Source organism: Primulina tabacum, chromosome 2 (assembly GCF_025594145.1).
Source record: "Primulina tabacum isolate GXHZ01 chromosome 2, ASM2559414v2, whole genome shotgun sequence".
In the NCBI taxonomy this organism is placed as follows: domain Eukaryota; kingdom Viridiplantae; phylum Streptophyta; class Magnoliopsida; order Lamiales; family Gesneriaceae; genus Primulina; species Primulina tabacum.
Genome location: NC_134551.1, coordinates 52,274,585 through 52,295,785, shown reverse-complemented (window position 1 = coordinate 52,295,785; position 21,201 = coordinate 52,274,585). Strand labels below are relative to the sequence as shown.

General features: G+C 32.6%; 3 protein-coding genes across 3 annotated transcripts; 1 reads left to right on the top strand and 2 right to left on the bottom strand.

Moving 5' to 3' along the window:
- Window positions 1-4,511: 4,511 nt before the first annotated feature.
- Window positions 4,512-8,104, bottom strand: LOC142538057 (cation/H(+) antiporter 1-like). Its single transcript, XM_075643498.1, has 4 exons — window positions 7,822-8,104; window positions 6,681-7,682; window positions 5,529-6,445; window positions 4,512-4,874 (listed from the first exon to the last, which is right to left on the bottom strand). The coding sequence occupies exons 1-4, from the start codon at window positions 7,978-7,980 to the stop codon at window positions 4,592-4,594; spliced, it is 2,361 nt and encodes a 786-aa protein (XP_075499613.1). The 5' UTR covers window positions 7,981-8,104; the 3' UTR covers window positions 4,512-4,591.
- Window positions 8,105-9,105: 1,001 nt separating this feature from the next.
- On the top strand, window positions 9,106-16,029 carry LOC142536851 (protein S-acyltransferase 10-like). Its single transcript, XM_075642232.1, has 11 exons — window positions 9,106-9,263; window positions 9,355-9,469; window positions 10,269-10,343; window positions 10,441-10,512; window positions 10,677-10,802; window positions 11,991-12,024; window positions 12,887-12,996; window positions 14,040-14,126; window positions 14,360-14,443; window positions 14,734-14,799; window positions 15,819-16,029. Exons 1-11 carry the CDS (start codon window positions 9,173-9,175, stop codon window positions 15,994-15,996), a joined length of 1,038 nt encoding a protein of 345 aa, XP_075498347.1. The 5' UTR covers window positions 9,106-9,172; the 3' UTR covers window positions 15,997-16,029.
- A 240-nt stretch (window positions 16,030-16,269) lies between these two features.
- Window positions 16,270-19,646, bottom strand: LOC142536850 (ankyrin repeat domain-containing protein, chloroplastic). Its single transcript, XM_075642231.1, has 7 exons — window positions 18,878-19,646; window positions 18,250-18,326; window positions 17,972-18,070; window positions 17,741-17,839; window positions 17,129-17,227; window positions 16,946-17,044; window positions 16,270-16,657 (listed from the first exon to the last, which is right to left on the bottom strand). The coding sequence occupies exons 1-7, from the start codon at window positions 19,602-19,604 to the stop codon at window positions 16,568-16,570; spliced, it is 1,290 nt and encodes a 429-aa protein (XP_075498346.1). The 5' UTR covers window positions 19,605-19,646; the 3' UTR covers window positions 16,270-16,567.
- Window positions 19,647-21,201: the final 1,555 nt, after the last annotated feature.

The window sequence follows — 21,201 nt, the reverse complement described above, 5'->3', positions numbered from 1 at the left end:
TATATATATATAAATAAAATACGGTAAAAGATCGTTTGTGATTTGAGCCGTCAATTTGGGTTGGGTATTTCGGGTTGGCCTGCACCGCCAAACTGTTTAAGTGAGTTAGGTTGAAATTTTGTCGACTCATTTAAAGGTGAGCCTAAATGAGCTCGCACGAGTTTATATTAAATATATATTTTAATTTTTTATGTCTACCCACATTATAATATGTTATTTTTATCCAATGATATCTTTTCATTATGTAAATTAGTATTTAGTTTTTTTTTATGTCTACCCACATTATAATATGTTATTTTTAATTCAATGATTTAAATTTTCTATTTATCTTTTCATTGTGTAAATTAAAATAATTAATTAATGTTTAGAAATAACTCATTATCGAATTGTGAATTTTTTTTGGTGTCTTATTAATTTTTTTTTCATGTCCTCATGTGACAGTTTGTAGAATTTATGAGTTTAAATTAAATTTTTTTGCAACCAAAATTTTTTTGCGATTTATATTTATAAATTATTTAAATAAAACACGGTAAAAGATCGTTGTGATTTGAGCCGTCAATTTAGGTTGAGTCTTCGGTTTGGCCTGCACCGCCAAACAGTTTGAGTGAGTTGGGTTGAAATTTTATCGACTAATTTAAAGATGAGCCTAAATGAGCTCGCACGAGTTTATATTAAATATCTATATATCTAATATTATTGATTTTCAATCATGGATTCTTGATATAAAATAGAAAATATCATTTTGATTTCAAAATTGTGATGTTACTATCTTGTCCAAAAATTGTGGATTGTTGAGATATTTTGATAGTCACTCAAAATTGAGTGTCAAAGTTGACATTTGAGTTGTATTTTTGGATTTCTGACAATATGTTCGTCAACAGATTATTTTTAAGTTAGTTTTATCAGTATCGTGAGGGGTAAATATATTTATTACAATATATAAATATTGTCATCTCTTTAAATTAATATTCACTTTCATGTTTGACATATTATGAGTCTTGGTAAAATGAGAAACAATAAATTCAAACAAACGAAGACAAAAAGTCTGGGTGAAACCAGAATTATATGGTATCGAAAATTAATATATAAATTTTTAGTGAATTTATCGATGTTAAGATGTATCACAAATCTTATATCATAATATATAAAATTTCAACCTTATAAATGATATAAATCAAACATATATGAAATATACAAAATTGTATTACATATACAATCAAGTAATTTATTATAATTGTATTTTAGTCTAAAAGAATTCTTGTCAAACTCAGTGATTGTGGATTTAACATCTATTAAATCAACAAACTAAAGAGCGTGTCAATTAATAAACTAATTGAGTAATCACTTGAATTTCTTAATTAATTTTTTTATCTTGATAATTTGTTTCATTTAATATTTTAAATTATAAGACACCGTTAGTATAACTAAAGACACATTTTTTTAAATGTTCATAAAGACTCATATGAAAAAAATTTATCGACATACTATATTGAAAACATTCTAATTAATTCAGCACATTTGCTGAAAATTTTCTAATTAATTAAGAAAAATTCATTTACAATAATCATATTTAGTCTTTTTGGGCTAACGCCATTTATTTTATAAGATATTCATCGCAATTCTTTATTTGCATGTTAATCTTTAAATCTTAATTATTATGTATATTGTTTTGCTAAAAGTTCTTAATTAATGATTTAATACATTTATTCGACACTTCAATATTAACATTTTAAAATATATTAAATTTATATTGTATGTGTGCAACACTTCTAATCATGATTATAAAAATTTAATAAAAATTCTAAAAATAAATTAGGTAGAACATAAAAAATTACACAATTAATCAAATGGCAGAAAATAAAAACTAAATAATTATCTATTACCTATAAACTACTAATACCGATTTCTAAAGATTGAATTCGGTGAGAGTGGAGGCCATTATGTAATAAAAAAGTAAAAAGTTAATGCTTCAATGAGTCACACTGCAAAGTTAGTAAAGTAAAAACGAAGACAAAGTGAGTTAATAAAAAAATTATAATGGGTTAAGTTGAATGAGACTTGTATATATAAGTATCTCACTTAGTCTCACCTTATGTTTTGTCACTGTACAAAGCGAAAGTTCATGCACTGTAGTGTTCTACATTTTCTTAATTTTTCTCTTGATTTCAAATTTAATTTCATCATCTATTGGTCTTTAAAGATATATTAGAATTTTTTCTAAACATCTAATCTTAAATGTGATCAATTCACCAAATAATTATTATACTTTATATACAATAATAAATAGATTAATATATTTGAAGATAGAAAAAATTATCTATTGAGAAGAATAAAAAAATGTTAGAATTAATACTATAATTATCTTATGTCAATTTTAAATTTAACATCCTACATTCGAAAATGTGTCTATTGAGGTAAAGACTATGATAATAAACTAAAAATAATAATTTATTTATCATTGTAACGTAATAATAATGTAATCGTTATTTGGAATCAGAAAATGATGTACTTTGATTTTTTTTTATTAAATTGTATAAACAATTCTTTCAATATTTTTAGTGGATAAACATGTTAATTAATCTATTAAAATTAAATATTATAATTTAATGATGAATATGAGTGTATTAATTCAACTTTCAATTTGGGTTTCGAGATTTTGTCAAACATGCTATATATATATATAATATATATATATATATATAGATGAAAAATGATTTTTTTTTCTACTACTTATGTAGAATATCAAGTATAAACTCTATTCAAATGTCTTATAAATTCATATGATATAGTAAAATGTTATTTGCATAAACTTATTTGTTGGGTACAATAATTGATCAAGTTGGATATAGTAATTGAAATGTTGCGCTTGAGCTATTGTACTATTTAAAATATTTGATTTGCACTGTTACCATAATCTATAGATTTTGATAAAACAGTAAACGCTTGAGCCTACAATTTGTATCAGAGCCAAGATCGTGACTTTGATTTTCATTGATTGAAATTGGTGTAATTATTAGGAGATAGACTGGTACAATAATTGTCCCGATGGGTAGGCAGCTTGAGTTGTTGTATGATTTAAAGATTTGACTTGCATAGTTACCATCAGTATTAGCTTTTTGTAAAGCTACAAACGCTTGAGCCTACACTAGAAGAAACATGTTGCGTCAACTTTTAGTTTTGAATTGATCCCTTACATGTTACTCGATTTTTAAATTTAGAAGCATTCTGCAGTTTTCAAATATTATTATATATTGAATTATAATTTATCCCTTTCTTATTGGATAAATATACAATAAAACTCATGTAAATATTATTAACAAAAACATTTAAATGAAATATTGGATTTGTCGATAATCAAAATAAGAAATAAACAAATTTTGATCCTTGAAAGAGAAATAAGATTCCTAAAATAAAGTTATAATTGTCACAATGAAATAGTGCACATACATGCATTTATCACTATATTTTGCAATTAAAATGTCAAAAAAAGTTTCCACATATTATTTTTATATCATAATTAAAATAATTATGAATTCTAATTTTTATTATTTTGAGTTGGCATTTGTTATGAAAAATCATTGTGAATAAATTGAATTTGAAAATTCTTATATCTTTGTATATTACATATTAATATATCAACATAAGTCTAGGTAATAAAAAAACTACGAAATGAACTTATTCATTTTCAATGTATACAAATTATATAGTAAAGATATATGACAATTAAGACAATAAAGTAGAATATATGTTTACATATAACAAAATATATAGACACGAAAAAAATATTTTTCTAGATATAAATATTTTTTAATAACTTTTTACAGTGAGTTGGAGAAGATAAAAGAGAAAAAACATTAACTCTGTTGGGTGCAATAATTGTCACTGCTTGGTGGAGGGATCGAACCGTGGTGCTTGAGTTGCTGTGCGGTTTAAAAGATTTGAGTTGTACCATTACCACTAGCTATAGCTTTTGGTAAAGCGGCAAACGTTCGGTCCTATAATTGGTATCAGAGCCAAGGTCACGAGTTCGATTCTCATTGATTGCAAGGATTGCAATTATTGGGAGGGAGATTGTTGGGTGCAATAATTGTCCCTGCTTGGTGGAGCGATCGAACCGTGGTGCTTGAGTTGCTATACGGTTTAAAAGATTTGAGTTGCATCATTACTACTAACTACAGCTTTTGGTAAAGCGGCAAACACTCGGTCCTACAAACTCTTTCGGGTTACACAAAAAAAAAGAATTGGAAGAAGTGTTTGTCATACAATGAATTCAGTTTCCAAATTAAATGTATAATATAAAATTATATTTAACGTTCAAACTTTATAAATGCAATGAATTTTTCTTAAGATAAGGGTACACAAATGATCCCTAAGATATTATTGGATTTTACAACCCAATTTTCAGACTAAATTTTGAAACTTCAGTAAATATCGGACAAAAATTGCGAAAGTTAGTAGATAAATACCCAAGTTTGACTTGTTAAATAATTAAAAAAATGGGTAAAGGGAAAAATGCAAAACGAAAAATTTAATATTTCTAAATCTTTACCATTAAAAAAAACTACAAACTACATTGGGTTGCACAGGTTTTCTATTGATCTTGGTATTGATTGTTAGAAGGTCTATGCTGTTGAATAACTAAAACAGAACCGCTAAGTTCAAAATCTGAAGAAGCTAACAAATCCCCTACTTTACCGAGCTCTGGGCATTCTTCCCAATCACTCAAACCTGTTGTTAGTATTGAGTTCCCTCTTCTTCCCTTCCCAACTATAAACATTGAATACATATCAGCCATGTCTCTCAATGCATTTGCTGTCTCCCCGCCATTTTCCACATGCTTCTCTACATACCCTACTTGACCTGATGTTACATACCTACAGAAAAAATAACAAGATCTTGATTACCATTAAAAAAAATGCGGGTTTATGTTATGTAGCCACTGAACCCTTAAAAACACAGTCAAAGAACTTGAAGAAATCCGGTCAGAAAGCCTGTGGGATGGAGGCTCCACACATCAATGGCTTAGGTATTGAGTTACATGGGTGGCATTTGATTGATTGTCATTTGTGGTTATATATGCAATACAATCGAAATAGAATACTTAGAATAACTATAGCTTTAGATGCAACTACACATGCTTAATCTTGCAGTTTTTGGAAGGTATTGCTAGGGGTAAAGGTCAAGTGTGGTTATCTATAATATATCAGACAAAATATGATTCATGTGTTACGTACTGTAATGTTTGAAAGATTTGACTCATATGATTATTGATAATTGTAGTTATCTGTATATGGAGACGATCGATTCTACATAAAATTTCATACAGTGACATGGTGTGACCAGTATTGACTAGACCCTGATGCAGTGACTATATATGTGACATGCTGTGTCTCGGTTAAGTGGGAAAATCATGTGCTATACATGTTGAACTCAAGAATTTTCTGTAATGTGTGTGCTCTACTGAAATTGCATGCATGCATGATGGCTTTACAAAGAAACTTTTCCACAAGATCAGTGTCATGACGCACCTATTGTAAAACTCAGCTAATGCGGCATTATCAACGTCACTCTCCGTCTCATGGGTCGATTTCACCATCAAAACATCTTGTTCCTTATGAGCTACATTAACCCCTATATCTTGCATCTTCTCAGATACATGCAAGAATCTTATAATAGTAAGGTTTATATGATGATGCATCCCGATCCGTTCACTGAATCCCAAGGCCTCCCGATCATCCGGCCCACCAAAAAATAATGTGGCCACATGCTGCAATGACCCAGAACCTGAGGTATACGATGTCCCAGCAGTGAGTCCTCGGTCTACTAAAATAGCAACCGAGCATTTGGCATGTCGTAAAATCTTCTGGTTAGTAGCCCTTATACCTTCCTTCCCGCTTTCCAATTTTCCGTCGATTCTTTGGTGTTTGTGAAATGGGAGAACTATTACAGATGCTCTTATATCCTCAGCAAACTCGCAGACATCAGCATACATACTAGCGAAGGGGGACACTGTTTTAACCTGATGAATCGTCACCCCGGTCTCAGTACAAAATATATCCACTGCCTCATTTATTTCCACTACGTCGTTCCCACCATAATCACCATCATCACTTAGTTCATCTTCTTCTTTTTGATGGTATAGTAAATTTGTCTTTCTCCTTTCGGGGAGCTCAATTAGGTGCATCAAGTAAGGTGTTATGGCTACATTTTCTGGCCCTTTAGACGTGGCTATTAGTCCTATCATCGTCGTGACAGGGCGAGGGCCATATATACAAGCCAAGAGTTTTAGTTCATTTTTGGGGGATTGAAATTCAAAGGCTATATACTTATAGCCAAAAATTTCACTCTCTCTTCTTACCATGAAGGCTATCAAAGGTCCCCATATCAAAGAATTGATTACTATCGCCGCCATCATCAGGTTGTAGAATATTTGGCTTGACATAGCCTGCACCACATTTAAGTATCCTTTGCTTAAAACACTAGAAATTTAAATAATAATTTATGTGATTCAATTAAAAGGCTTGAATCAACATCACAATCACCATAAGCTAAATTATTAATTAATGTCCCTTTGAATTGAAACTGTGAATATCAAATAGTAATTATGTATCTCACACTTGAGAACATTAAACATGCATTTGCATCACATAAGAAGAGGCTAAGAAGAAGAATGAACTTACTTTATAATGTTGTACATTTATGGTCAAGGCGAGCAAATCGACGTGCCCCTTCAAATTCATCAAGAAAGCAAGAAGAACCCCTTCATTCAAAGGGATTTTCAAATGAACACAAACGGCTAATGTCCCTGTGATCTTCCCTCCGATGCTCAATAAGATAATAATAGCGACAATGGCGAAGTTTCGAAAACTACTTATGAGAGTCACATCTGCCTTGAACCCTGAGTATCCAAAGTATATGGGAAGTATAAAGTTGTGAACTGAATATGATAGTTTAGACAGGAGTGTACGAGCCACTTTGCCTCCTCTTGGGAACATCCATCCGATGACGAAACAACCTATTATGCTGCTGAATCCACTAGTCTCCATAATCATTGCAGCAACATATACAATTCCCAAAAGAATGAACAACTCAGTGTGTTTTAGGTGTTTTTGGTTCCTGTTCCTCCTATTCATCCAATTTGTCAAATATCTATTTATGAGAATAGCCACTGTAACAATAATAATGTACATGAATGCATAGAAAACCGATGATGAGAGGTCAGATTTTTCATCGTTTCTTGCAATAATAATCAACAAAAGCACAGCGTAAACATCACCAATTAACGAAGAAGATATAGCCAATCTCCCGATATCAGTACTTGCAAACTTCAAATCATGTGCTAATCTCGACACGAAAGGGGAGGCTGTGTTGGACAATATTACTGCTAGTGTTACAGCCATCATCACACCGGAGCCATGAGCTCCTGTCTCTTCATATATGAAGGAAGTTAACGCTATGGCGAAAATCGTGCAGATTAAACAGCTCCCACCGGCTATTATGCTTGCTACCCGTAAATTTCGCCTCATATAATCAAAATCCATCTCAAGCCCTATTAGAAACATGATTGTGATCCTGGCATATAATGCCATGGTTTCGTAGTAATCCGCTGCAAAGTTTTGGAAGAAGAATTTGTTTACACGATCTATGTGTGAGAATCCAGACGGGCCTAACAAGAATCCTGCCTGTGTTGCAAAGGCATAATCCCCGAGTTAAAACGCATAGTAGAAACAAAAGATTGCACTGCTAGCTAGCTTATATACACATTATCAAGAAACGCATTATTCTTGACAAATACCTATGTGTTTTTTATAACATACTTACTAGAATCTGCGCCACCGGCGCCGGTTGGCCTAAGGGCTTGAGAAAAAGTTGAAAGAAATGTGAGATCACCAGAAGGCAAGAAACTTGTGTTCCCATTGTAAGAACGGGATTGAATAATTCTCCACTGTTACATGCTTTATTGTTTGAGACGTTATCCATTTTAGTGAAACTGGAGAAACGGGAACAGATCAAGATTTGTTGTGATTCAGCCTGCACTATTATTTGTTCCCTCTAGAATTTCTTGAAACTCTCTGCAAACTTTCTTTTTTGTTGCTATTTTTAGTTGTCCAGCTTCATGCGATTTGGCTAAAGAAGGGAGAAGGAGGTGGTGGACGGAGGTTTGATCAACTTTACATTCCAAATTTAGTGATGGATGGCCGGCTTCAACGGATTAAACTACTCGTTTTCTGAATAAGATTTGATTTTGCTTTGAAAATTTTAATTTAAAAAAATATTGTCGCTAAAATTTATTAAGAAAAAATTTTAGTGAATGAATTTTTTAGATGTATCAGTCTATTTCGTGTTAGTTTTGCTTCAAAATTTGTTTGAGAAAAATAACACAAAAAAATAAATAAAAATTGCATGCTGAATATTTGTTTAAGGGAAAAATTATTATTTATAAATTAGAATTTTTAAGTTGATTATTGACAAAAACTTGTGTGAGACGTACTCACGGGTCGTATTTGTGAGACAAATATCTTATTTGGGTCATCCATGAAAAAATATTACTTTTTATTGTGAATATCGGTAGGGTTGATCTGTCTCACATATTAGAATTCGTGAGACGGTCTCACATGAGACCCACTCAACTATTTTTGGTTTAAATATTATATGAATTTAGACACACAAACACACACACACATTTCTTTCATGTTTCAAAATATTTCTTAACGGATAATGCTTTACCTTAAAATTTAAAGTTAAAGTCTGGAAAAATCACAAATAAAGAAAACATATTAAGAAAATCAATGACTTTCACATATGCAAATTTCTTTAGATTCATTGAATATATTACTTTTTGAAAATACTAAATAACCACTTCTGCTTTAATATAATTAATTGAAAAGAATTTTTTCATTATTTTTAGATAATTTCGTTTTAAAAAATGAAACTCAGAGAAACGAATAATAATGATAAAATTTAATTCCCAAGGTTTACTTTGTGATATTTTTTTCAAAATATTTATTTGTTGTACTTTTCCCTATTTTTATAAAAACTAATTTTTTTTTTGACAAAAAATATTAAACAATATATTTTCACTGCAGACAAAATTCGATACGCTGTCGTTTTTTCTTAAATTTACGTACAATTGAACCTGCATCTAGTACTTCCCTGATGAGCTGAGAGAACAATGGGTGTCTTTTGCGGCGGCTCCCTCCGTGACACATGGGTTCGTGCCTCCGACCGCTGCTTCCGCCTCTTCCCATGCCTTTCGGATCCTGGTTATCGTCTTTTTTTAAATTCTTCATTCAAATTTTCTCGTTGGAGTATTTGATGAATTTAGCTTTGATTGAAGATTCTCTTTTGTTTTAGTTCGACGATCTGCGTTGTCATTGAAACTAGCATTGGTGGGGCTGCATCTGATTTTTGTTGGGGTTTTATTTTTGCTTGACTACGATTTGATTGAGAAGACCAAACAAGAACCATGGTAATGTAGTTTTCTTGGTGTTATGCAATTTTATTTTATCTATGCATTTTCGGGTGAATTTTTCAGGAAGTATTCGTTTTGGGTTCAAGGTCAGTGATTGGAGCTGTAAGTTTGATTATCCAGGCGCGTAAACTCTAGATGTATCAATGTATTAGTGCCGTTGAATTCGGTGTGCAACTCGATTATGATGATTGAAACCACTAATGTAAATTATTCCAACAACTAAAATAAATACAGGGCCAAGATAGAACAAAAATGGTAAGAACTGCAGTTTATTTGAACTTCCACCCAAAGGGTTTATAAATTTGTGATTTTTTCTTAAATGTATAATAATCTTCTGAAGCTCTTACGTGATGGACTTTGCTTTCCATTTACTAAAGTTGAGCTCGAAGTTTCATTTGGAAGTTAACTTTTCTGATATCAAACGACATATGGTCCTTGAAGAAAATATCCCGGAAAGGGATCTCATCTCTCAATGGAATCAAACAAATTCCAGAACCTGGAACTTATTGGTTCCATGGAGCTTGAATCACTGGAAGTAGGAGGAGAAGTTGTGAAGTAGCTCTATGCTGTATTCATGGACTAAAAAGGCTTGCTTTGTCAAAGAATATGATGTAACAGAAGTTGATTTAAAATTTGGTAATCATTACACGTGAAATAATTTGTATGGGGAACCAAAACGCCCACTCCCCTTTCTTGGACTTCTCCATTTAGCTCAACAAGTCACCATCTTGGTTGTCTATTGGGACCTCCTAAGGTCTTGCAGCTCTCATGACCAACCTTTTCTCTTCAAACGCAGGTACACTGCTATATATGCATTGTTGTTTGTTGCTACTCTGGGTCAATATTTTGTTACCTCTGGAACTTCTCCCGGGTAATTAAATTTACAATTTAGTCTTGCCAACAGATTTTTTATTTTATTCCATCAGTCTGTTGAAACTTTTGATTTTTTCTTTCGGTAAAAATTGTAGCTATGTACTTGATGCACAGAAGATTGTCAATGAAAGAGATGCTATAGCTAGAAGGACACTATTGGCCTCAAAGTAAGCAGGTTCCTTTCTGATTCTTCTAAATAAGTACAAAGGGGCATATGTTAGCCACTATAATATGTCATTATATCGTGCAGATCATATTTGATTTTTACTGAGCATGAACTTTTCTAATTGCCTTGTCTGTGGGTGTAACTTGTCACAATGGTCAAAGAAAGACCTCCAGCTTCAAGCAAAAATGCTAATGTTGTAATCACAGTGGATGGACGGAACTATCAAAGAGGAAATGAGACTGCCTGGACAAAGCTAGTGATGGATCTTTACCCTCCTGGATCATCTGTTCGGTAATAGTGCATTACTTGTTCTTTACACTATTTTTGTAGTAGTAGATTCTTGTCTTGGTGGAGTGGTAAACTGAAGTCCCATCTGTAGCTTCTTATTGATGATGGCCGATGGCTCAAACATTGTTTCTTCAATAAATCATGCATAAAATGTTATTATTTGTTGAATGGCAGGGATTTAAGATTTGAAAAAGATTTATTATGGACTTTCCCTTTATAAATTTATAGCCCAGAAAATTATGGGAGCTGAACTTTCTGAATGCCATTGAAAATTGACCCTGTGAAGAAACTGTGCATCTTTAGAACTTGCATAGCATCTTCAGTCTTTTAGCTTGGCCAGTGGAGATATTGGTTTTTATTTTGAGACCCAGATCAAATTTTTTCGGCGCCTAATTGTATTTGTATGTTAGAATTGTAGTCTAGTATGAACATTTTTTCTGTTGATATTTCTTAGTACCTAAATAAAGTGGAGACCTTCTGGTCCATGATTATTGCATATGCTAATACTTGTGAGTAAAAATATATTGATAAAGAAATTCCCTTAAATTGGTCATAGGATCATGCTTGGAGAAACATGTTCACTGATTGAGGAAAAAATGTGCGTCAAAGTAGAGTTGGCTATATCATAGTATTAGTTAAACTGGGCGATATGCCCATCGGATAATTGTTTGGTTTTTTTTTTTTTTGTGTACATTGATTGTAATATGTTTATGAGCTTCCCTCTTCATGTTAATGTGAAACATTTGTTTGAATATGAGTTAATGAGGTCTAATTGGTTAGTTTTAATTTTTTTTTCAAATTTGGAGCTAATTTTTCCTGGATCGCATTTTTAATCATCATTTCATGCAAATGCATTGTGTATAAATTGAGATGCTGCTGCTTATTCTGCCATGTATTTATTTTGATAAATGTGTCCGTGGAGATACTTTTTTGGTGCATGTGCATGTTTTAGAATTAGACATACATAAGAAAACTAATTTTGTGCTACTAAAGGCACCCCTCAAACCATAGAGATTATTTTTCCCGTATTTATAGTTTTTCTTAGGCTAAAACAGATGTGAACGTACTTAAGACTATGCTAGATAGAAAGGTATCCTTCCTTTTTTTTTATATGGGAATGAAGTTTTCAATTTTCTTCTATTAAAAGCAAGCAATTTCCAGCTGATAATCTCTGTCTGTTTTTTTCCCCAGAAATTTGACCTGCACGTATTGCAGTGTCGTTCAGGTATAATCTTTTGCTGCCCAATTCTTTCTTTTTTCCGTCCTTGCATTTATGTTCAGATGAAGCTATATTTGAACTTTGACTTTTACCTTGATTCCTTTTTGTCTTTCTTAAAACATGTTTCTAATTCTGCAAGTATCTCTTATAAATTATATTATAATTTCGTGATATATCTTATCAGTTATAACAACCACCTAACAAGATCCAAATCAATGCCAAAAGTCCTTAGATTTTCGATTCCATTAACATGAATTGCGACTGATATTTCGGTTGAGTAACATATAATTGAGGTAAGAAAGCGTATTGAGCTTGATATCAGAAGCTGATCCAAGCAGTTAAGTGAAAATTTTGGTTTGAAACAGCAGTAACCCCAGCTTTACTGATTCTCATTCTCGTCCTCTGGGTACTTATCTCCTATTCACTAGGGCGAATCAAAAATTGCCATAATCTATAGTTCTGTAATCTTCAAAACAAAAAAGAAAAATTCATATTCTGGATTTACGAGACTGAAGCTAATGCTGTTTCAAGACCTCGTTATTAGTAATGGTCCCTTCACTCAGAGTTTTGACCATGTAAGAGGTCGCACATTGAGCATGGGGTTTGAGGCAGCAGCTTGGGAGATCAGGGGTAAATGCTGTGTTTGTGGTCAATACTCAACAATCATATCAGCAAAATATTCTTTTCCCTTCTCCCATTCCTTTTAGCACTTGATAAGTAATATCTATAAAGAAGTCAAGGACCTTCCCAGCATGATCCTTCTTTGGCCACAACATTTTAGATTTCTTGTATTTATTCTCTTGTTTTTTCATTATTCATTCTTCACCTGTGCCAAAAATTTGATGCCATTGCTTGCATTTTTTAATAGCCTCCACGGGCAAAGCATTGCCATGATTGCGACAAGTGTGTGCTTCAGTTTGATCATCATTGTGTTTGGCTAGGGACATGCATTGGACAGGGAAACCATTGCCGTTTTTGGTGAGTGTATTATTTTCATTTGCTATACAATCAATTAATATTAATTAAATGCTTCCTAATATAGGCCTACTGTGAACTTGTTGGAGGCTGTGTTATGTGAACATTAAGGTTTATTCTCCGTGCCCTTGACAGTACCAAAATTGTTTAATTTAGAGAAAAAGGTTATTTTAAGAACCAAATTTGCGAAGGCTTGCTAGACTGGTAGGTTATTTGATTTTAGAATTTGCTTCTTGCTTCAGTTGTTTAATTTCATTCTACCATTTTTATATTGTCCAAGTCGTATTTTGACTGTCATAAATGTTTTCTTTTGAGATACTATGTGTACGTTCCTCGTGTTTCTTCCCTCGTGTTCATCTCAATGTTAATAGATAATTGCTATTTGATCATCAAATCCAAGCTCTCCTTATAAAGAAGTCCAAGAACCTTGAAGATTCGATCAGAACCATAAACCGAAACTAGAAGCATCTCCTAAAATTCAAAATTGAAACCGTTTTTGGCTTTGATTCCGAAATCAGAATGGGAACTGAGAACTTACCGTGGGTTTAGGTTCCTGAAAATAAGAAACCGTAACCAATTCGTGTAGAAACCTTAACCGAATCTATAAATCAATTTTTATGTAATTAAAATACTTAATTTATATAAATTAAAACTTGACATATATAATTTTTTTTATTTTTTGTGGAAAAAATATTCTAAAATTTTATGATATAATTTTTGAATACTCTATGAGTTGTACTGTTATTTTTTCCTTGACCGCTGAATCACGCCATTCGATTTGGAAATTGTACATATCATTCTAATCAATAGATTGATGATTGTAGATATGTATGTGGACTTGATAGTCCAGTAACAACTTAAACATGTTTGGTTCTTTATGTGAACTTTATTTTATTTTATTTTTTTAATGAAGAATTTTTTTTAAGAAATACAATTTTATACTTTCAACTATCAGATAAAAATTCATCATCATCGAGTAACTTTTTTGTTATTTGAATGAAAAAAAGATACTCTCTTTCATTGAATGTGTTTTTGTGATGCATCAGGTGGTACATATTTGAAGAAACAGCCTTGAGCCTTTGGACGTGGATTTTATACATTTTGTACCTTAAATCTCATATATCAAAGGCATGGTACGTATCTCTCAGAACTATATTATCTCAAAAAAAAAAAACTATATATCTCTGAGAAAGGACTTTTCTGCTTGTTGAAGGAAACAAGATGCAGATACTGCACCTTGCACCAAGGAATATAATATAAATTTGTTATTTAACATATTGTTTCATGCAGATGATTACCTTGTTATTTGTTATTTTTAAATTCCATCATTGATTGAATCTGAATAACTGAATTGGATTTCCTTCAGGTGGGCAGATGTAATTATGATCTTGCTGTTGGCTTCTTTGTCAATTACTCTAATTTTTCTCCTCCTCCTCTTCCTTTTTCATAGGTATGTCTAATCGTTAGAGGTATTTGTGCTGGTGTCGTATCATTTCTGGTTAATTTTATGCATTGGGTAACACTAGTCACTAGCTCTAGTGAAAGATCTTTATGAACATGGGGAAAGCATAACGATGAATTTGAAGGGATCCTAGTTAAAACCCTTTATGTGAATTTGTACTTTTTTCTAGTATATGCTAGCACTCGTAGCTAATAGTTTTTCAATGTGCATTTTTTTCTTTTTTACATGTTCTTCCTTGCTTGGAAATCAAATTTATGTTATTTTTTATCATGGAACAGCTACCTTATTATGACTAACCAAACCACTTATGAGCTTGTAAGAAGGCGGCGAATTGTGTATTTGAGGTTGGTTTCTTTATCATGCCTCTCCTATTTTATTCAGAACTATGTTGATCTGATTTTTTTATTGCTCCAGCTTTTCAGCTTTGCATGTTATATGTCCGATGGGTGTTTTATTTTATGCAAGTTTGATACTTTCTATTGCTTTGACATCTCAATTTTCGCTGTGGAAAGATGTAAAGTTGTTATGGTGCATGAATGTCAGTATATTTCTTTGTGTTCATTAAAGTAACGTTTCAGGCTTTCAAGGATAAATGCTCTGGTTGTTATCTTCATTTTGACGTCAAAACCATGTAGAAAAGATATAATATTTTTGGATTCGATGTATGTATAATTCAGAAGTAACAATCAAGAAAACTAAATTTGCCTGGGTAAATTATCATATTTAACAAGAACACAAAATTTTTCTGGGTAACAACTCATCATATTTAAGATTGTTATGATTTGTGATTAGCTTTTTTAACGAGTTTGTGAATAATCATTACCTCATGTTGCTGCGTATTTTGGGCCCTTTTCTGACATTTGTTAGAAACCAGGCTTGCCTTTGGAGTTTGACATGCATAGCACAAAATAACATGTGCTCAAGCTGGCTCGAGTGGTATTTGGTCGTGTGTTCAATTCTAATCACGTGACATTTTTTTTCCTGATTTTATTCCTCAGTTTCTTTTATACAGCGATTGAATGATTTCCAACAGTTGATGTCGCGTAGGACTCTAACGAGCAATTAAAACTTTCCTCTGGCTTCCTATAATATGCCTTTTTGGCCATATTGTAGTTCCTACGTCTTTTGGCACTGTTTTTGTTCTCAACTGGAAATTTGACCATGAAACATGGAGGGACCTTCATATAACAACTGTGGATGGCATTTCTGGAAATATTACTGATTAAAATCAATAAACAATAATCTGTTGTGGATCAATTTTCCAAAACATGCATGCCGCGATTAATATAGTATGAGACTACTTATTTCCTTGCAGTGATGTCATGGTTTTCTGAGTTTTATTCTTGGCATTTGAATTTTGCAGGGGGGTTCCCGAGAGAGTGCATCCATTCAACAAAGGAGTTTGCAGAAATTTGTCTCTGTCGTGTTGTGCCAAAACCGGCAGCATGTACAGGATGGAAGCATTGCCAACATTTGCAGAACTCGAGGAAAAGTCGAGACCATACACATGCTCTGATGTTTTATCTTGCCGTTGCTGCTGAACCACAAGTTTTGTAATTTTATTTTTATTTTTATTTTTTTAAAAAAAAACTATTTTTGCACAAGTCACCTATTTCGGATTTGATACTAACGATGCATGTCAAGTTTGTATGTATTTTAAGATTAGGCTTGCGACAGCCCCCGGTATCATATATGTGGAATGTGAAACACTCCGAATTTCTTGTCCATTCGTATATAGACCAACGTTCATCTATGCGGTAACGGACAGATATATGCATATCGTCGTCTGATTATAATATCATCAGCTCATCAAATATAGTGTATCTCTGATCAAATAAAATGTGTCCTGGTGTTACTCCAAACATGTTCTATCCGTACACAGATGAAATATGAAGAAAACACAAATTTTGTACCATGGAGCTCGAGAAAAATACACTGGATCATGGAAAAATGAGATTCCTTCATTATTTTTTTGGTACTATAACCTTAAAAAAAAAAGACGGCTGAGTAATTCAACCACTAGGTAGGAGCACTTAAAGAAGAATATGGATCGCATAGCAGTACTATTGACATAAGGTGCGCCTCCACATCATAGTATTTGATCAATGAAAGCTATGGACGTTGCTTGATTAATTTGATAAGTTCGTATGTTCTTATATCTCTGCCAGAATAGAGGCAAAGATCCAGTGGGGTCAATCCATCCTGGAAAAATATCCAACGCAAAGAAAATATGAGGACCATTTTGAAAAATTGCGACTGCAAGATGGCCATTGGCTGCTCAAAATTTTAATTTTAAATCATAAATGTAGCAAAAGAATTGGTAGTTGATGGCTATTCTTTCATGTCTAATAAAAAAATCCTAAGATGCAATACAGACTTCATAACGAAGTCGAAATTTCATTAGATAATGGATTTAACATGAAATTGATGCATGAAGCATGCTGTGATGTAATGAATTTTAAAATTTCAATACAAGTAGCAAACCTTTACCCGGTTTGTTAAAGTTTTATCAGCTTTTTTTATCAACAAAAGCTTCACTATATCTGTCCTACGGGATTGCACAGCAAGATGTAGTGGTGTCCACCCGTCCTGAAAATAAAAAATAAGTAGAGTAATATGTACCAGGAAACATGCACCAAATTAGGTTGCTTCAATCAAGATTATTAAACTTACGTTGTCTTGAAGGTTTATATCTACATTGTACAACAATAGAATTTTTATCATCTGACTTGAAGCAGCGAAGACAGCATAGTGCAATAAGGTGGCACCCACCTGTCATGGGCCAAAAAATTGTGAGGACCAATAGCAAGAGAACTCATATAAAACACGTGGTGTGGAAGAGAGGGTATTCCTCTAGCAAAACAGTTAAAGAATGTCTTGTACAGAAGGGGAGGAAGTTCCTCTCGCAAGAACAAACAATTGATCTTGCAACCGCGTTGTTTTGTCGGTGCGGAACAACCATTTGCAGCCACAGTGTGAAAGCAAAGGATCCAGCATTGACTTGATGTATGTTATGATGCCTAAACTAGAAATTTGGAGTTCATTTCCTGTCTCATATTTCATTTGGAGATACCTCCATTACATACTTACCAGAAGTTAGGGTAACTGGAACTTAAGCTTTCTTTTCCCTGCTGCCTAAGATAGTTCTTTTTTTTTTTTCTAAGAAAGACACTTTCAACGTCAATATAAGCAGACATTATCAAAGTAACAGGATGAAGAAAACCATAACGCATATAAATGTCCGGGAAAATGAATTGTACAAAACCCGAATAAGCTTACACTTACTTTGTCACGAATGAAGGGATTTATGGATTCCCTCAAAAGAAAATTAAAAATCGCCTGCTTTTTGCTAAGTATTGCTTTGTGAATTGCAGTCAATCCATCCTGTGAAAAATATCATGATACCACAAAATGGATTTCAGATCAAAAGATGAAAGAAACTCCAAAATTAGAAAACAGCCGCTATCAAATTTTAGGTAACAAAAATATATGATTGATAGATGTCAGCTAGTTCACCTTGTCCTGAGCATTTATATCAATGTTGTGCTTTAACAAAGAATTCACGAGGTAAAATTCTCCAGAAGCCGTGAGGGTATGTAGAGGATGCCATTTTCCCTGAGAAAATGATTTTTACATCAGAATTAGAATTCTATTGCTCCACATTGTTTGAAAAGAAAACACAAAAACCAATTTTGAATAAGTCGCTTTATTAGTTAAATTTTTGAGAAGGGGAAATCCCATAACTAAGCATTCTTTCCAACTGGTGATGACAGCAAGATAAGAAAGGAACTCACCGAGGTAGCGCTTGCCAAATTAGGAAATCGCTTATTCAACAATAATTTCTCTTCCTTTGAGAACAATCTGCGAGTACCTATCAAATGACTATATGATATCAAAGGTTTAAAAGATTGAAATAAAGTAAAAGGAAAACAAAGAATGAGAAACAATATACGTAACAAGCAGTACATATTGTATATTCATCCCCGCCCCTTTCCCCTCAACCCCATGAAGATTACATCTTACATTCTTGGAGTGAAATATCAACATATCATCAAGGGCAAGAGGACATGATTTCAAGAATGTTGAATTACATAATATTCTGTGTGAACAGATAATATTTATCTTTTATGGTCTATCTTCATTCCAGCAACAAATAGTATTCTGAGTCGCCTGCAAACTTTGAAAATCTTGGAAAAGAACAACTTTTTCGATTCCAACTCTACTGCAAGGAAAAAGTTCTAGAATTTTATGTCAGCCTCCTCCTCGCGATTATATCAAAAGACACTGAAATCCTAACACCAACAAATTGCTCGAAAATTTGAATTTGCAGACTACCCCTAGATTGGAAACAGCATCATCCTCATAATTCAAACACATTCACCAGCAAACAACCTAAATTGGGAATTCAATAATTAAATACACCTTCAGATTTTTTAGAATTGGCAGGGTCATAGCTCTCGCTATTGAAAAGCTCGGAAATATCATCCAATCCTTTTCCATACACAGCCAGTCTCGGGTTCTTTGGGCTCACTCTGCTACCTGTAATCTCCTCTTCACTTCTTCTATCATCACCCTTCTGCTCATTATGATCTCTGAAATATTTTGGTTCCGGTTTATCGAGCACAACTGGTTTCAACTGCTGGAGTTTCTCGTTCTTAAACTTCTCATAGACCTCCGAATCAATAGGCCTGAGGGCTTCCCTTCTCTTCTCCACCGACCTACCGTATTCCAATTGCTGCGAGAGCTTTCTCCTCTCCTTCTTCGTGATGTTAATCTCCCTTTGAATATCCATCCAATTTTCCGGAATCAGGTTTTCAGGCTCCAACTCTTTATTTTTCTCCGTACCCGAATGTGCGTCGCCATTCGTGAAATTCCCAGTGTTTTGAATAAATGGGTCATCGAAAATTCCTTCTTCAAATACAAGACAGTCGCCTATGGCGGTTTCCTCCTCGTCCTCTGCTACATCGGAAGCGACTTCGCTTACATGTTGGGAGGAGAAATGAAGGGACTTGAAGCACTTTATCGGAAGTACCGAGTAACGCGGAGAAATACAACAGAGATTACGACGAATGGAAAGCGATAGCGGGGAGTTATGGGGGAAACACAACAAGCTTTTAGGGGTTTGGATTGGTAGTGCTGCTGACGCCATGGCTTCTTGCCTTCCATTCCGATGTCACAAAGATAGATAAAATAGAAGAAAAAGGAAGGCTTTTTTTCGTGAAAAATAAAAATAATAATATAAATTTAAAAAAAAAATAGCATTCATGCATATGGATTCACAGCTAAAAGTTTATTTCAACTGTTATGAGATCGTTTCATAAAAATTTGTTGATTTTTTTAAAAGTTTTTGTGAAAAATAAAAATTTCAAAAAAATGACAATCATGTATATGGATTCATAAAAAAGAAATTTATAAAATTTTGAAGTTATTGAAATTATAAGATCGTCTCACATATCAATTTTGTGATACATATCTGTTATCTGATATAATTATATAAAAATATTAAATTTTTATGTCGATAATATTATTTTTTACTTTAATATAGATCAAATTGACTAATCTAACTTAGATTTGTGAGAACGTACTTCCCTCCAATTATTTATTTAACTACGATTTGCACGTATTCTCTTGCTAATCGACATGATACGCCAATTAATAGAATTTTATAAAGTTGCCATTTCACAATAATAATTATTTGTAGAAAAAAAAATAAATATAAAATGTTGTTTAAGCTGACTAGCATATTTTAAATCTTTATATATTTCAAAATAAATGACATATATTTTTTTTTTTGAAAAAAAAAAAGGTATTTGGGACCAACATATTTTAGTAGAAAAATTAAAAATATCAGAACTAGAATTATAATTCTCCCACTAACAATCGGAATAAATTTTATCAAAAGGAATTAAAAAAATGTAAAGTTTATGTCTAAGTCCTAGTGATATAGATAAGAAATTCTAGGGGTGTCAAACACGATCTACCAACCCGACACGATTCAACCCGAAAAAATAAGGTTTAAGTTTGAGATTTTCGGGTTCGGGTTAGATCGAGTTGTACCCGATAATTGACCCGACAAAAATGATCGTGTTGGGTTCGGGTTGACCCAAAAATTTAATTTGTTTAAAATATATATATATATATATATATATATATAATTAGTAAATATTGCCTTCATTTTTTATATATTTTATGTCTGAAAAAATATTTATTGTATATTTATATCATAAATTTAATAATTTAATATTTATTTTGAACATTTTTTATTTTTTAAATAATTGTTTATTTGATTTAGTAAATATACTTTATTTTTCTGTGATTAGACTTTCAAATTTAAATCATATATATGAGCGAGCTTTTGTTATTATGTGTTTAAATTAAAATATTATTATTATTATTTTTTGAATTTTATTTAATTTTCTTTAAAAATTTCAAAATCGGGTTGTACGGGTTGATGGTTGATCGGGCTCAGATTCGGATTGAGAGTTTTCAGGTTGACTCGGGTTCGAGTTGGATTCGGATTGAGCAATTTTTGAATATTATTATTGCTCAACCCGACCTGACCCACCCGACCCACCCGAATCGACACCCCTAAGAAATTCCCGAACACCGTTTTATCCAAATAATAATAATTATAGTAAGTATCTTATGAGACGTTTTATATATGTGTGTGTGTGTGTGTGACAGATCGATCAGATATATGTTGAAAATGAAAAATAATACTTTAGACATAAAAGGTGATATTTTAC